The following is a 17,853-nucleotide window of genomic DNA, read 5'->3' on the forward strand; positions in this document are numbered from 1 at the left end:
TCTTCCAGCCCAGCGTTTCTAATGATGTACTCTGCATATAAGTTAAATAAACAGGGTGACAATATACAGCCTTGATGTACTCCTTTTCCTATTTGGAACCAGTCTGTTGCTCCATGTCCAGTTCTAACTGCTGCTTCCTGACCTGCATATAGGTTTCTCAGGAGGTGAGGTCAGGTGGTCTGGTATTCCCATTTCTTTCAGAATTTTCCACAGTTTATTGTGATCCACACAGTCAAAGGCTTTGGCATAGTCAGTAAAGCAGAAATAGATGTTTTTCTGGAACTCTCTTGCTTTTTCGATGATCCAGCAGATGTTGGCAATTTGATCTCTGGTTCCTCTGCCTTTTCTAAAACCAGCTTGAACATCTGGAAGTTCACAGTTCACGTATTGCTGAAGCCTGGCTTGAAGAATTTTGAGCATTACTTTACTAGCGTGTGAGATGAGTGCAATTGTGCGTTATTTGAGCATCCTTTGGCATTGCTTCTTTGGGATTGGAATGAAAACTGACCTTTTCCAGTCCTGTGGCCCCTGCTGAGTTTTCCAAATGTGCTGTCATATTGAGTGCAGCACTTTCACAGCATCATCTTTCAGGATTTGAAAGAGCTCAACTGGGATTCCATCACCTCCACTAGCTTTGTTCGTAGTGATGCTTTCTAAGGCCCACTTGACTTCGCATTCCAGGATGTCTGGCTCTAGGTGAGTGATCACATCATCGTGATTACCTGGGTCATGAAGATCTTTTTTGTACAGTTGTTCTGTGTATTCTTGCCACCTCTTCTTAATATCTTCTGCTTCTATTAGGTCCATACCATTTCTGTCCTTTATCGAGCCCATCTTTGCATGAAATGTTCCTTTGGTATCTCTGATTTTCTTGAAGAGATCTCTAGTCTTTCGCATTCTGTTGTTTTCCTCTATTTCTTTGCATTGATCCCTGAGGAAGGCTTTCTTATCTCTTGCTATTCTTTGGAACTCTGCATTCAAATGTTTATATCTTTCCTTTCCTCCTTTGCTTTTCGCTTCTCTTCTTTTCACAGCTATTTGTAAGATCTCCTCAGACGGCCATTTTCCTTTTTTGCATTTCTTTTCCATGGGAATGGTCTTGATCCCTGTCTCCTGTACAATGTCCCGAACCTCCGTCCATAGTTCATCAGGCACTCTATCAGATCTAGTCCCTGAAATCTATTTCTCACTTCCACTGTATAATCATAAGGGATTGATTTAGGTCATACCTGAATGGTCTAGTGGTTTTCCCTACTTTCTTCAATTTGTCTGAATTTGGCAATAAGGAGTTCCTGATCTGAGCCACAGTCAGCTCCTGGTCTTGTTTTTGCTGACTGTATAGAGCTTCTCCATCTTTGGCTGCAAAGAATATAATCAGTCTTGATTTTGGTGTTGACCATCTGGTGATGTCCATGTATAGAGTCTTCTCTTGTGTTGTTGGAAGAGGGTGTTTGTTATGACCAGTGCATTTTCTTGGGAAAACTCTGTAAGTCTTTGCCCTGCTTCATTCTGTATTCCAAGGCCTGTTACTTCATTCCGTATTCCAAATTTGCCTGTTACTCCAGGTGTTTCTTGACTTCCTACTTTTGCATTCCAGTCCCCTATAATGAAAAGGACATGTTTTTGGGGTGTTAGTTCTAAAAGGTCTTGTAGGTCTTCATAGAACCATTCAACTTCAACTTCTTCAGCATTACTGGTTGGGGCATAGACTTGGATTACTGTGATATTGAATGGTTTGCCTTGGAAACGAACAGAGATCATTCTGTCATTTTTGAGATTGCATCCAAGTATTGCATTTCTGACTCTTTTGTAGACCATCATGGCTACTCCATTTCTTCTAAGGGATTCCTGCCTGCAGTAGTAGATATAATGGTCATCCGAGTTAAATTCACCCATTCCAGTCCATCTTAGTTTGCTGATTCCTAGAATGTTGACGTTCACTCTTGCCATCTCCTGTTTGACCACTTCCAATTTGCCTTGATTGATGGACCTGACATTCCAGGTTCCTATGCAATATTGCTCTTTACAGTGTTGGACCTTGCTTCTATTTCCAGTCACATCCACAACTGGGTATTGTTTTTGGTTTGGCTCCATCCCTTCATTCTTTCTGGAGTTATTTCTCCACTGATCTCCAGTAGCATATTGGGCACCTACTGACCTGGGGAGTTCCTCTTTCAGTATCCTATCATTTTGCCTTTTCATACTGTTCATGGAGTATATCCTTTATCCATGCATAATTTTGTAAATGTCATGCATTCATTGTTATTTGGAGGGTGTTGGTCCTCCGAATTACACACATTTTCTAATGTTGAAAAAGAGCATTATATAATGTCAAAAAAAATCACTCTGTTAATATCACCTCCAATCTCATTAGAAAAGTCTTTAGGCATTAAGGAGCATATTGATTGCATGGTAGCAATCAGTGGTTTTCCAAAATTTTAATTTTTAATCTTGAAAACTCAAATTTTGTCATTGGCAATTAATATTGTCAGATTTGTGCCTTGAGATAACAAGCTTGCTTCATTCATTTTGTTGGGAAATCCTAACACCTAAATCTGAATAACCATAGTTCGTCTGCCAGTTATTTAAGTAATAATAGTGTTCCCTGGGAAAAGTAGCTGGTTCGGAATACAACTCAGATAATTACATAAGTGCTTTTCGCTCTGCACAGTCATAATTCTCTGCTGTGCAGTATGAGTGCGTTATGCATGCTTCCTAGTTGTCACATAGAATATTAAAAGGCTTGTACTCAAGTCAGGTTTAATTAAAACTAATAAAATTGCCCATTCAACAGGAACATTCTTGAGGGAAATCGGTGTTTTTACAATGAATACATGGTATTGAAGACTTTAACACAATATAGTATCACTACTTTGGTTTGTGCTCAGGTTATCAGCAGTTTTCAGGCTTCGCAGGTGGCACTAGTGGTAAGGAACCCACCTGCTAGAGCTGGTAGAAATAAGAGATGCAAGTTCAATCCCAGGGTCAAGAAGAACCCCTGGAGGAGAACACAGCAAACCACTCCAGTATTCTTGCCTGAAGAATCCCATGGACAGAGAAGCCTGGCAGGCTATGACCCCATAGGGTTACACCAAGTTGGACATGACTGAAGTGACTTAGCACACACTGAAGTGACTTAGCACACACATTAGCACACATTGATTTTTTACCATCTGTATAAACACAGTGAAAAAATCAAATACTATCTATGTGTTTATTTCAAAAATTATTTTGGTTTTATGGGAACCCTAAAAGGTTACTGAAAATTGTATCTCATGTACCCCTATGTTCATGGCAGTATTGTTTACAGTAGTCAAGAAATGGAAGCAATCCAGATGTCCATCAACAGATGAATGGATAAAGAAGATGTGTGGTACATATATATAGTGGAATGTTACTGAACCATAAAAATAATGAATTTGAGTCAATTTTAGTGAAGTGGATAAACCTAGTGCCTGTTAAACAGAGTGAACTAAGTCAGAAAGACAAAAACAAAAATATTGTTATAATAACGCATATATATGGAATTAAGAAAAATTATATTGGTGAACCTATTTGCAGGGAACGAATGGAGATGCAGATGTAGAGAATAGACTTGTGAACACAGTGAAGGAGGGAGGGAGTGGAACAAATGGAGAAAGCAGCATGAACATATATACACTATCATGTGTGAAATGGATAACTGGTGGGAAGTTGTTACATAACACAGGGAGCTAACTCTGGTGTTCTGTGATGACCTAGAGGGGAGGGATGAGAGGAAAGAAGGGAGGCTCCAGAGGGAGGGAATATGTGTATAATTATGGTTGATTCATGTTGTTGTATGACAGAAACCAACACAACATTGTAGAAATTTAAAAAACCAAGACTAAAGAGAACCTTGTATCTATACACCATACTTTGAGAACTAATTGGGATAGTTAATGTCTTCCTAAGAAAATACTGAATACTTTCTGTAAAAGGTAAAGAAAAAACTTCGTAGATTTAAGAGTATTCACTAAATGATGACTTTATTGACTATGCCAAAACCTGACTGTGTGGATCACAACAAACTGTGGAAAATTCTTCAAGAGATGGGAATACCAGACCACCTGACCTCCCTCTTGAGAAATCTGTATGCAGGTCAGGAAGCAACAGTTAGAACTGGACATGGAACAACAGCTGGTTCCAAATAGGAAAAGGAGTACGTCAAGGCTGTATATTGTCACCCTGCTTATTTAACTTATATGCAGATTACATCATGAGAGACGCTGGGCTGGATGAAGCACAAGCTGGAATCACGATTGTCGGGAGAAATATCAAGAACCTCAGATACGTAGAGGACACCACCTTATGGCAGAAAGTGAAAAAGAACTTAAGAGCCTCTTGATGAAAGTGAAAGAGGAGAGTGAAAAAGTTGGCTTAAAACTCAGCATTCAGAAAACTAAGATCAGTGCATCTGGTCCCATCACTCATGGCAAATAGATGGGGAAACAGTGGAAACAGTGACAGCTTTATTTTTGGTGGCTCCAAGATCACTGCAGATGGTGATTGCAGCCATGAAATTAAAAGACGCTTACTCCTTAGAAGAAAAGTTATGACCAACCTAGAAAACTTATTAAAAAGCAGAGACATTACTTTGCCAACAAAGGTCTGCCTAGTCAAGGCTATGGTTTTTCCAGTAGTCATGTATGGATGTGAGGGTTGGACTATAAAGAAAGCTGAGCACCAAAGAATTGATGCTTTTGAACTGTGGTGTTGGAGAAGATTCTTGAGAGTCCCTTGGACTGCAAGGAGATCCAACCAGTCCATCCTAAAGGAAATCAGTCCTGAATATTCATTGGAAGGACTGATGTTGAAGCTGAAACTCCAATACTTTGGCCACCTGATGCAAAGAGCTGACTCATTTGAAAAGACCTTGATGCTGGGAAAGATTGAAGGCAGGAGGAGGAGACAACAGAGGATGAGATGGTTGGATGGCATCACCGACTCAATGGACAGGAAGGCCTGGAGTGCTGCAGTCCGTGGGGTCGCAAAGAGTCGGACACGACTGAGCAATTGAACTGAGCTGAACTAGATGATGGAATATCTACATGTGGCAAATGTATCCTCTCAGAGAGCCTGTTAGCAGAGGTAATGTTATCCATTTTATATAAAAAGAAACTGAACTTAAGAGACATAAAATATTTATTTGAGTAAATAGTCACACAGTGACTAGCAAAAGTGATTTTGAACTCAGGACACTCTTATTCTTAAAGTCCTTGCTTTCAAGAGAGTTAGAAGACAGGCCACAAACTGGAAGAAAATATCTTCAAAAGATACATTTGATATAGGACTCTTATCCAAAATACACAAAAGACTCTTCAAACTCAACAAGAAAACAAACAACTCAAAAAAAAGGGTCAAAGACCTTAGGAGACACCTCACCAAAAGAAGATACACAGATAACAAATAGCCATAGGAAAAAATGCTACATTATATGTCATCAGGAAGTGCAAATTAAAAGAACAGTGAAATACCACTACACACTTATTAGAATGGCCAAAATCCAGAGCACTGATAGCACCAACTGCTGGTGAGAACATGGAGTGACAGGAACTCTCATTCATTACTGGTGGGAATGCAAAATGGTGCAGCCACTTTGGAAGACAGTTTGGCAGTTTCTTACCAAAATAAATATACTCTTACCATATGATCTAGCAGTTGTGCTCTTTAGTATTTACCGAAGGGAGTGGAAAACTTATGGCCACACAAAAACCTAAACACAGATGTTTATAGAAGCTTTATTCCTAATTGCCATAACCTGGAAGCAATCAATATGTCCTTCAGGAGGTAGATGGATGAATAAACTATAGTACATGCAGACAATGGGTTATTATTCTTCCCCACTAAAAAGAAATGAACTCTCAAGCCATGAAAAGACATAGATGGACTTCAAATGTGTATTATTAATTTAAAAAGTCCATGGTACATTCAGCCTTCCCCTGTTGTTAAATAGAATGAGTTCCTTTAACTATTCACCAGAATTTTTAAGTGCCTGCACTTTCCTTGGATTACTTATTAACATTAACACAGCAGATTTACTTGATTTGGGTCATTTTTCTTTAATTTAAAAACAAATTTGCTGTCTTTTAGTGTTACCAAGTTCAAACTTATATAGCTTGCCACATGACAGGCCGATAAATTGAGTTGTTGAAGCAGGGAATAGTGACTTGATTCAGAAAGCCAGCAGACTGAGAAGATAGTGGACTAGTGTCCCAAAGAACCATCATATCTGACTTAGAATTCAGGCTTCTTTTATAGTAAAAGGAGAGGGCATGTGATTGGTTGTTGCAAACTTCTTGGTGCCAGAATCCTTTGTTCTTGCAGCTGTCCTCATAGGTAGGTCAGATTACAATATTCCTGTAAACCTCCAACAAGACAAATGTTACTCTCTGTTCTGCCGCTATTTGTCTCTATTTGAATGGAAAAATATTATACCTTTGAAGATCAGAACCTTGAGAATGTTCTTTCCTGTTTATTTCCACACTATAGGCAACATTCTTAACTTTAGAAAAAGCAATAGAATACAGAGTTTAAAGTAAAAGAAACAGATCCAATATGGAGTTTCATTTGTTCTACCCTATTACAGTTTTGTCATCAGCTGACAGGAAGAATCAGCTTGAATTCTTGCCTACTGTAGAAAGTGAAAGTGAAGTCCCTCAGTCCTGTCCGACTCTTTGTGACCCCATGGACTGTAGCCAACCAGGCTCCTCCGTCCATGGGATTCTCCAGACAAGAGTACTGGAGTGGGTTGCCATTTCCTTCTCCAGGGGATCTTCCCAACCCAGGGATCGAATCCGGGTCTCCTGCGTTGGAGGCAGATACTTTAACCTCTGAGCCACCAAGGAAGCCCTACTGTGGCTATCATGCTTAAAAATGTGGTCTTATTTTTGAAATAAAAGTACTGTAAAATCCCTTAGTTTTGAAAAGAGGAGAGTTTGTTGAACAGTTTAAATACATAAACGTTCTGTGTTAATGTAATAGAATATATACCTGTCAAATTAATTCATTAATTTAACATTATTTTGAATCAGTGTTTTCATGTTCTCACTGGTCATTTTATCCCAAACTACAAGTCCTCATTCACAGAGTAACAAAAGGAGTGTTTGTTGAGCATCTACTGTGGCTAGACAATGTTCTTAATGCTTTACACATATTAGCTCAGCCTTATCCCTACCTTGTGAAAAAGTACTAGTGTAATACCATTTCTATTATGTATCGTTAGGGCATCTGTGGAGTTTTTGTTTGTAATCATCTGTCTTACAGGTATATATCATCATCTTCCCAAGTGTTAGTCGCTCAGCCATGTCTGACTCTTTGCATCCCCACGGACTATAGCCCACCAGGCTCCTCTGTCCTAGTAATTCTCCAGGCAAGAATACTGGAGTAGGTTGCCATTCCTTTCTTCAGGGAATCTTCCCAACCCAGGTGAATTTTTTTCTGTCTGAGCCACCAGGGAAGCCAAAACATTCTTCAAAATATCTTTTAAAGACTTATTTATAAGGACTTCCAACACTTGCAGTTGTGAGATCATACCTCTAAGAATAATCATGAAGTTGGTATTAAGAATCCTTGTCTGCTTTATTAACCAGTTCTGACAGAGGTGCTCTGTAAGCATCTCAAGCATCATTGACAGGAGAGGGGAAGCGTTATTTCAGGCTAATTCTTTCCCAAATAGTCTTTCCCAAATACTCTTTCTCAAATAGTCTGTTGTAGTTCAGCTTGAAGTATTTGAGGAAGCACCCTGCAATATGAGAACTTTTGTAAACCTTCAAATAAAAGGTAACCTTTTCAGTGAGAAAATTTTATATAGAACCTAATCATGTACTTTGTTGTTTTAGGGATGTGAGTGTCTTATGGAATTTCTTTATGCTGTGTCTTTCCTCCAGTTTGTTGTTTTTTAGGTGTTACAATAGTCATATCTGATTCCCATGTGCATTAGAGCCATTTATTTTCATCTCAGAGACATTTTTCTTTTTTCACTCAATTATTATTAACAATTTTCTTAATGATAAACTGAGGCAATAACTAGACAAACAGGCTCCATTCTTGTCCTCATAGAATCTACTACAATGGTAGACTTACAAGTTTTTGTCCTCTCCACTTTATATATAAGCTTTATTCATAATTGCCTTAACCTGGAAGCAACCAAGATGTCTTTCAATAGGTGAATGGATGAACCACGGCAAATCCAGGAATATCATTCAACACTGAAAGTAAATGAACTTTTAAGACATGGCAAGACATAGATGAACTTTAAATGCATACAATCAGCCTTCCTGTCTGTGGATTTCAATATGCAGTTGTTTGAATCCACAGATGCTGAACCTGCAGATAAAATCGGGCTGACTATACTATGCCATTTTATATAAATAACATGAGCAACATCTGTACTTTGCTTTCCATTTTATTGTACACCTAAAATTACTCTTTAAGAAAAAGTCTTAATAAATATATAACAAAATCCTTTGCCCATTCAACCCTTTCAACAAAACCCATTCAACAACATACCCATTTTAGCATAAAGATATGCAATGAGTGATACCAGTGATATTTTAGTCATAAAAACTGTACTTTTTTGTCAGTCTTCCCAATCCTTCAGTGTCCAGAAGATTATACACCCAGATTTGTGGCAGTTGTGTAGAACTAAATAATAAAATGAAGGTTTCTTGACTTTATTCTCTGTTGAATTTTTGAACCCATTTTGAATCTCTTCATCTACCATGATGGAAGGTCAGAGAATTAAGTCTAACATAACCAGAAAAAACTGAATAAAGACTTGAAACAGATTTTGAAATGAGTCACAATCCTTCATTGTATTAGGTTAAAGCAATCTTGTGAGTGAAAGATTACCTTTATGTAGAGGTTAATTAATTATTATAATGTATGTATATCTAAATGTAAAATTTTAAACTATAAACTCAAACAAACCTGCAGCCATAATCTTTTTCTTTTTCCAGTTTCTTGCAAAATAAATACTCCAGTGATAATACTGATTTCACATCTGATTTCACATACATTATCTTTCTGGATCTTCATACCAACTCTGTGAGAGAGAGAGAACAGATTGTATTACCCTATCTTATAAATTAAGGACAGATTGTATTACATCATTTTCTAAGTAAGAACCCTGAAGTACAAAAATTCTAAGTGATTTTGCCCATTATCATTGGGCAACTTGAGTGCTTTAGCCAGCCTGGAACCTCAGCCTTCTAACTTCACATCTGTTATAAGTTTTTGTCATGAGTCATAGCAAAACTTTGGTGCTAACTTCTTGAAATAACTGAGTAATTTGTCCCTCCGAAGGGTCCCCAGCTCTACTGAGACTGCAGTAATTATCCTTTTTCTGTCTCTGTTCCTATGTAAATCTCCCCAACTGGTATATATGTTCCTTTAAAATAGACATAATGCCTTATGTTTAATCAGCACTGGGCACCTAGTAACTTAAAAATTCCTGACCCTTTAATTTCCTCAGTGCAGAGTGAGGCCTACCTGGTCACCTGTAGACTGAAGAGAAAGTACTGATCACTGTCTTCTTATCTTCAGGAATTATTAGTAGCTATGGGAAAAGTTGGTGGCTCAGTGATAAAGAATCTGCCTGCCAATGCAAGAGAGTCAGATTCTAACCTGTGTCAGGAAGATCCCCTGGAGAAGGAAATGGCAACCCACTCCAGTATTCTTGCCTGGAATATCTTATGGACAGAGGAACCTGGTGAGCTACAATCCATGGGTTTGCAAGAGTCAGACAAGACTTAGCGACTAAACAACAACAATGAAGAAGGTTAATGTTGATAACTGTGGAGACAAGCCCATTACAAAGCCAGTCCATTTGTAGTGCCAGGTACTTTTAGTGTGTGTCTTCCTCCAGTTCCTCCTAAAATATATCCTTTTTTGATTTACGATTGGACTGTATGCAGTGATAGTCACAGTGGAAGTTAATCACTATTTTTCTTCCCTCAGTCCTAAAAATAATGACTGTTGGAGTGATAAAAAGCTCTTTGGCTATTTCAATATAGTTTCAAAGCCATCTTTTTATCTTATCCTATTTAACCCTTTCAAGAGTCCATTGAAGTAGTTAGGGCAGGGATTACTCACCTCAATTAATAAAAGAGGAAACTCTAGCTTAGAATAGAGAAATGACTATTCCAAGATCAGGAGGCTGGGCAGTACTTAAATTGAGATTTTTCTGCCTCCTCCAGGTCTCTTTCCATTACACTGCACTGCTTCTGATTGTCAGTGACATTTACCATCATTACTATTTCATTACCAGAGGATTTCAGAGTGGGGGAGGAGAACTTTTTTCAAATGGAAAAATGAAAGCAGTGTGGCTTGAAATTTAGCTTATGCTTCTTATCCAACTTAGCTTTGCTTTTATTTGTACTGAAATGAAATAAATTGAGCTAATTGTGATAATTATGTTGGTGGATAGAAATGACAGAATCAGTGAAGTTTTATTTGTTTGTTGTGTTAATCAGGTCTTCTAGCATTTGTAAAGTACACTGCCAAAATATCTAGATGCAAAAGCAAACAAACAAAAACCACTAATGAGGCTAAAAGAAAGATAACCATAATCAAAGATATGATTTCTGTATAATCCATATGACAGCATACACTGCACATGATTGAAACTATGTAGATATTTAGGTGACATTTATTTTTTCCATTCCATTATTTGTCTTCAGATAATTAGCCTAACTATAACACATGGTTGAAGTGTAGTTAGAACTAACCCACTATTAAGTCTGGTACTTATGAATTTGCAGATATTTGGGTTTCCTCATATGTCAGTTTAACTCACAGCTCCCCAAAAGTTACAGTGGATGTTTCCAGTGTGCTAATGGATACCCTATTTTATTTCTAATAATAATATAGAGACACTTTATATCATCATTACATTAAATATGTATCATTTTACTACCACCAAGGAAAAAATACATCTTTAGGCTATTCAGTGTTTGTGAGTTTCTTTTTATAGACAAATGTAACATGTACTCTTTCCATTCTATTGTTTTCCTCTGTTTCTTTGCATTGATCACTGAAGAAGGCTTTCTTATCTCTCCTTGCTATTCTTTGGAACTCTGCATTCAAATGGGTGTATCTTTCCTTTTCTCCTTTGCCTTTCGCTTCTCTTCTTTTCATAGCTATTTGTAAGGCTTCCTCAGACAGCCGTTTTGCCTTTTTGCATTTCTTTTTGTTTGGGATGATCTTGATCACTACTTCCTGTACAGTGTGATGAACCTCCCTCCATAGTTCTTCAGGCACTCTGTTATCAGATCTAATCCCTTGAATCTATTTGTCACTTCCACTGTATAATCATAAGGGATTTGATTTAGGTCATACCTGAATGGTCTAGTGGTTTTCCCTACTTCCTTCAGTTAAAGTCTGAATTTGGCAATAAGGAGTTGATGATCTGAGCCACAGTCATCTCTTAGTCTTGTTTTTGCAGACTATATAGAGCTTCTCCATCTTTGGCTACAAAGAATGTAATCAGTCTGATCTCAGTATTGACCATCTGGTGATGTCCATGTGTAGAGTCTTCTCTTGTGTTGTTGGAAGAGGGTGTTTGCTATGATCAACACGTTCTATTGGCAAAACTCTGTTAGCCTTTCCCCTGCTTTGTTTTGTACTCCAAGGCCAAATTTGCCTGTTACTCCAGGTATTTCTTGACTTCCTACTTTTGCATTTCAGTCCAGTACAGTGAAAAGGCCATCTTTTTTGGGTGTTAGTTCTAGGTCTTGTAGGTCTTCATAGAACCATTCTGTTTAAGAAAATTAGAGATACCAAGGGAGCTTTTCATGAAAAGATAGGCACAATAAGGACAGAAATGGTATGCACATAACAGAAGCAGGAAATATTAAGAAGAGGTGGCAAGAATACACAGAAGAACTGTACAAAAAAGATCTTCATGACCCAGATAATCACGATGGTGTGATCACTCAACTAGAGCCAGACATCCTGGAATGCGAAGTCAAATGGGCCTTCAGAAGCATCACTACGAACAAAGCTAGTGGAGGTGATGGAATTCCAGTTGAGCTATTTCAAATTCTAAAAGATAATGCTGTGAAAGTGCTGCACTCAGTATGCCAGCAAATTTGGAAAACTCACCAATGGCCACAGGACTAGAAAAAGTCAATTTTAATTCCAATCCCAAAGGAAGGCAATTCCAAAGAATGCTCAAACTACCACACAATTGCACTCATCTCACATGCTAGCAAAGTAATGCTCAAAATTCTCCAAGTGAGTCTTCAACAGTACGTGAACTGTGAACTTCCAGATGTTCAAGCTGGTTTTAGAAAAGGCAGAGGAACCAGGATCAAGTTTCCAACATCCACCGGATCGTCGAAAAAGCAAGAGAGTTCCAGAAAAACATCTACTTCTGCTTTATTGACTGTACCAAAGCCTTTGACTGTGTGGATCACAACAAACTGTGGAAAATTCTTAAGGAGATGGGCATACCAGACCACCTTACGTGCCTCCTGAGAAGTCTGTATGCAGGTCAAGAAGCAACAGTCAGAACTAGACATGGAACAACATACTGGTTCCAAATCAGGAAAGGAATACATCAAGGCTGTATATTGTCACCCTGCTTATTTAACTTATATGCAGATTACATCATGAGAGACGCTGGGCTGGATGAAGCACAAGCTGGAATCACGATTGCTGGGAGAAATATCAAGAACCTCAGATATGTAGAGGACACCACCTTATGGCAGAAAATGAAGAAGAACTTAAGAGACTCTTGATGAAAGTGAAAGAGGAGAGTGAAAAAGTTGGCTTAAAACTCAGCATTCAGAAAGCTAAGATCATGGCATCTGGTCCCATTACTTCATGGCAGATAGAGGGGAAACAGTGGAAACAGTGACAGACTATTTTTGGGGACTCCAAGATCACTGCAGATGGTGACTGCAGCCATGAAATGAAAATACTTACTCCTTGGAAGAAAAGTTATGACCAACCTAGACAGCTTATTAGAAAGCAGAGATATTACTTTGCCAACAAAGGTCCGTCTAGTCAAAGCTATGGTTTTTCTAGTAGTCATGTATAGGTGTGAGAGTTGGACTATAAAGAAAGCTGAGTGCTGAAGAATTGATGCTTTTGAACTGTGATGTTGGAGAAAACTCTTGAGAGTCCTTTGGACAGCAAGAAGATCCAACCAGTCCATCCTAAAGGAAATCAGTCCTGAATATTCATTGAAAGGATTGATGCCAAAGCTGAAACTCCAATACTTTGGCCACCTTATGCTAAGAACTGACTCACTGGAAAAGACCTTGATACTGGGAGAGATTGAAGGTGGGTGGAGAAGGGAATGATAGAGAATGAGACGGTTGGATGGCATCACCAACTCAAAGGACTTGAGTTTAAGTAAACTCCGGGAGTTGGTGATGGACAGGGAGGTTTGATGTGCTGCAGTTCATGAGGTCTCAAAGAGTCGGACACAACTGAGCAATGGAACTGAACTCGAACATGAACTGAACATGTTCTCATTTCCCTAAATTTAATTTAAATCTCAAAATAGTTATTTAATATCTGACCCACTATAAAATTCAATAGAAATTAATATATGTTAATTTCATTGGTTTGGCTAAACTTGGTTAGTGTTTTAGATCATAATGGCAATAAAACTAAATGTCTGTGCCAGGTACTGTGCTAGGTACTTTTTAAGTATTATAGACTCATCAGCTATAATGATCTGAACTTGTGGATTAATATTGATTTGATCATAAATGACATTGTTACATTGTATAGAAATGTTTTTTAATGCCTTCAGCAAACAGTCTTCTAGATACACTTTGAAACAAGATTATAGAGTATTGCCTTGGGAATTGAGAAATGGAGGTGTTATTCTCCTGCTCAGAAAAATAGCAGACATGGTAGGGTGGGGAGGTGTATATGATTAGCTTTATTTTAGGCTTGCTGCAGTTTCCTGAAGCGCCAGCCTATTGTATGATAAAAACTAGCCTTGACCAATGTGACATTTATATGTGGAAAAATTTCAGATTTGTAAAGCCTTCCTTTGAATGTAATGCCTAGACTACTAGAGTGAACTTTAATTTTGCTTCAGAAATAATAGAAAATGTCTAAATATAATTTTTTTGTAAAATATGACCTCATTTTGTTTACAAATGGTGGATTCTACATTTTGCAGATGTGTCTTGCTGAATCAGGGCTCTCTTATCCCTGCCATCGACTTACAGTGGGAAGAAGATCTTCACCTGCACAGACCCGGGAGCAGTCTGAAGAGGTAAGCATGTTTGCTAGCTTTTCATCAAACATAACGTCTGTCCTCCACTCACCTGCCCACTTCCTATTCTCTTTTATCTGCCACAGCAAAGAATAGGTAGAGTTAATGTAGCATGAATAACATTTCAGTAAATTCTTAAAGGCAGAAACTTTCCGAGCAAAATTATTGCTAATGTGCTTCTTCTTGTTCTATAAGTTTCATGTTTCAAACAGACAGAATTGGGGTGGATCAGCTGAAATGATTTTTACTTAGAATTGTCAGGCTAACAAAGGAATTTTTTAGTTGCTGACTGTATAGTAGACTACATTTATTAGAATTCATTCTGAAGGTCCTTTAACTCATTGAGCTGGATCACATTGTGTGTGCCAAACATTGTCCTCAATACTAGGGAACAAAGATGAATAACAATGTACCTATACCAAGGTGCTCAGAGTCAAAGGTGATACATTAGTAAACCAATAATAATGGCAAATGTAATAAATGCAGTGGCAGCAGTGCATTACAGGGTGCTGTAGAAACAAAGAGGAGCAAGGAGATTGAACATGTTTATATATGTGGTATGCCTGTATGTGTCTTTGCAGGTCTGAACTATTTAAAAGGCAGAATCTTTTCCTTGGGTACAATAGCGCTGTGTCCAGCCATGACTCGGGTATAAGGGAATGAGAAAGACAGCCTGGACATTGCAATTTATCAGTTTTAGAAGTATTTTGGGGGACTTACTGGTCGTCCAGTGGTTAAGACTCTGTGCTTCCAGTGCAATGGGGGCAGGTTCGATCTTTAGTTACCCCATGGGAGCTCTTAGTTTTGGCATGTGGTGTCTAATTCCCAGACCAGGAATCATACCCCAGGCTCCTTGAGTTGGAAGCATGGAGTCTTAGCCACTGGACCACCAGGGAAGTCCTTCAAAAGTTTAAATTAGTCCAGTAAAACCTTTTCCATTTACATTCTATACAAAATATGGTTGCAAATTTTTATTTAAGCTTAAATATTTTGGACATTTATTATGGAAGCTGCCACAAAACCTCTCCCACTATTCTCTGAATACGTAATTGCATCATTTAAATATGTAAAAGAGAAAAGGGGACTGAATAACTGAAGTTGTAATCTATGATCATCCTGTGAAAATGACAATTTGCTACTCAATTTTTGGAAATCCATAAGGAAGGAAGATTTTCCCCCCACTGTAAATACTACTATACTATTTCTTTAGGTTTCTAAAAATGTTAATTTCCTTTAAAGAGCCCACACCATTTTTTCTAACACTATCTCGCTAATTCCTCATGAAAGGAAAAATAATATTGAGTTTCACTGCTTGGCAGAAACTGCCAAAAACAATTTATTGAAATATTTCCTTTTATTGCTTGAGTATACTTTTAATGGCTAAAGTAAGTTATGGCTTCAACCCTTTAATGAATAAATCTGCTAATATTAGGAAGCCAACTAGCTCCATCCAGGATTCTTAATGATTTTATGATCTAAGAGGTGACAGTTACCTGTTTCATTTCATTTCCTTTTCTCACCCTCACCATTATATGTGTTATTTGGGCATTCCGTTCAGTGGAGTGTGTGGCTCAGCTGGTAAAGAATCTGCCCACTGTGCAGGAGACCTGGGTTCGATCCCTGGATTGGGAAGATCCCCTGGTGAAGGGAACAACAGCCCACTCTAGTATTCTGGCCTGGAGAATTCCACAGACTGTATAGTCTATTGGGTCACAAAGAGTCAGACGTGAATGCGGGACTTCCACTTTCACTTTTCACTTTCAGTGGAAGGAATTCAATGCCATAAATTGAGGAAAAGCGTATTAGAGGGTGGCATACACTTTAGATTAATTAAGGAAGAAAGTAGAGTGGGGTTAGGGAGCTTTGTAAAACTAAGAGAGCCACAGCCTTGGGGATATCTTTAACTCTGATTTTCTGGAATGAGTCCATTATTTTTCCTTCCCTGGCTAAGTAAATATACCACTTCATCCAGTGGTGAGAAATGGGAAAGGAGCTGTGACTTGGTTTTTATGTTGTCATAGAATTATGAAACTGGAGCAATTTTTTATTTGACTTATACTTGCCCATCCATTTATTCCTCATTTATTTTAAACATTTTTTCAATGTCTTCTACATGCCAAACATTAGGATCCCAGTCTTTGTGCTGGAAGAGCTCACACAAAATAATATCTGCATTTTATCTCTAATGGCAGGGTTCTGTCCTCATGAGGCAACTGGTTCCATTGTTGAGCATCTCTGTTGGTATCTGCTGCTGCTGCTGCTGCTGCTAAGTCACTTCAGTCGTGTCCGACTCTGTGCGACCCCATAGATGTCAGCCCACTAGGCTCCCCCATCCCTGGGATCCTCCAGGCAAGAACACTGGAGTGTGTTGCCATTTCCTTCTCCAATGCATGAAAGTGAAAAGTGAAAGTAAAGTTGCTCAGTCATGTCTGACTCTTAGCGACCCCATGGACTGCAGCCTACCAGGCTCCTCCATCCATGGGATTTTCCAGGCAAGAGTACTGGAGCGGGGTGCCATTGCCTTCTTTGCTGTTGTTATCTACCCTGTATTAAATCAGAAGCTATGACTGTGTAGAACTGTGTAGAACCCAGTGGTTCTACTTCTTTCCTCTTGTTTTAACCCTTCTTTTACATGACTTTGTGTTTCAAGATAATTACCACTTTGCTATTGACTGTCTTCAGCCTTGCGTTAGGAAGAAGATATTTGAGACCAGTAGTTAAATTCAGGTTTTGAATTTTATGCATTGTACTTATGTGTTCTTTAACTGGCGGAATTTTCTTTCTTACATCGTCCTTCTAACCCTGCAAATATATTTTCCTTATAATTAATATTTTCTCATTTCTTCCCATCTTCCCCTTGTTCCTGAGCTCCCTTTCAATGCTTATGTGCATGCTAAGCTGCATCAGTAGTGTGACTCTTTTGCGACCCTATGGACTGTAGCCCACAAGGCTCCCCTGTCCATGGGATTCTCCCAGCAAGAATACTGGAGTGAGTTGTCATGTCCTCCTCCAGGGGATCTTCCCTACCCAGAGATCGAACCCACATCTCCTATGTCTTCCACATTGGCAAATGGGGTCTTTACCACTAGTGCCACCTGGGGAGCCCCTCCCTTTCAACGACCTTTCCATATTTCTAGGTACCTTAGCTAGGTACCTATCTTTCCTCATCCCAGCTGCTTGGTTGGGACATTACAGGGACCCCTGGCTGGACCCAGGTTTTTTGAGAGTTGTCCAATCTTCAGTTGATAGTGTAAGAGTAGGAGGAATACTCCAAGAATAGCAACAACAAAAATAAAATCCCAAGTTTAAAATATAGTTAATGTGAAAACTATTGATTCGTAATTTCAGTTAAGCAGACATCTGTTGAATACTTACTGTGCTGATCAAATGAATATAAACTGAAATTTTCATATTATGTAATTAATGAGAAAGGTGAGATAAGCATAAGATACTAGAGAAACACACTTATGGGGAAAGGGGTGCTATAACTTTCAAGAATGTTTGTAGGCAAAAGCCTTGTCTGCCTTATCTACCTCTGTAGCTCTGCTGCTGCTGCTAAGTCGCTTCAGTCATGTCCGACTCTGTGCGACCCC

At 38.6% G+C, this 17,853-nt stretch overlaps 1 protein-coding gene across 3 annotated transcripts in view; it reads left to right on the forward strand.

Moving 5' to 3' along the window:
• The window catches only part of FAF1 (Fas associated factor 1), a 497,629-nt gene that overhangs the window by 311,153 nt on the left and 168,623 nt on the right, over positions 1-17,853 (forward strand). For all 3 annotated transcript variants that reach the window (NM_001046318.1, XM_059884654.1, XM_059884655.1), the window contains one exon: positions 14,165-14,260. In NM_001046318.1, the coding sequence (NP_001039783.1) occupies positions 14,165-14,260 (96 nt within the window). The remainder of the gene's footprint in view (positions 1-14,164; positions 14,261-17,853) is intronic.

Source organism: Bos taurus, chromosome 3, assembly GCF_002263795.3.
Source record: "Bos taurus isolate L1 Dominette 01449 registration number 42190680 breed Hereford chromosome 3, ARS-UCD2.0, whole genome shotgun sequence".
Lineage (NCBI taxonomy): Eukaryota > Metazoa > Chordata > Mammalia > Artiodactyla > Bovidae > Bos > Bos taurus.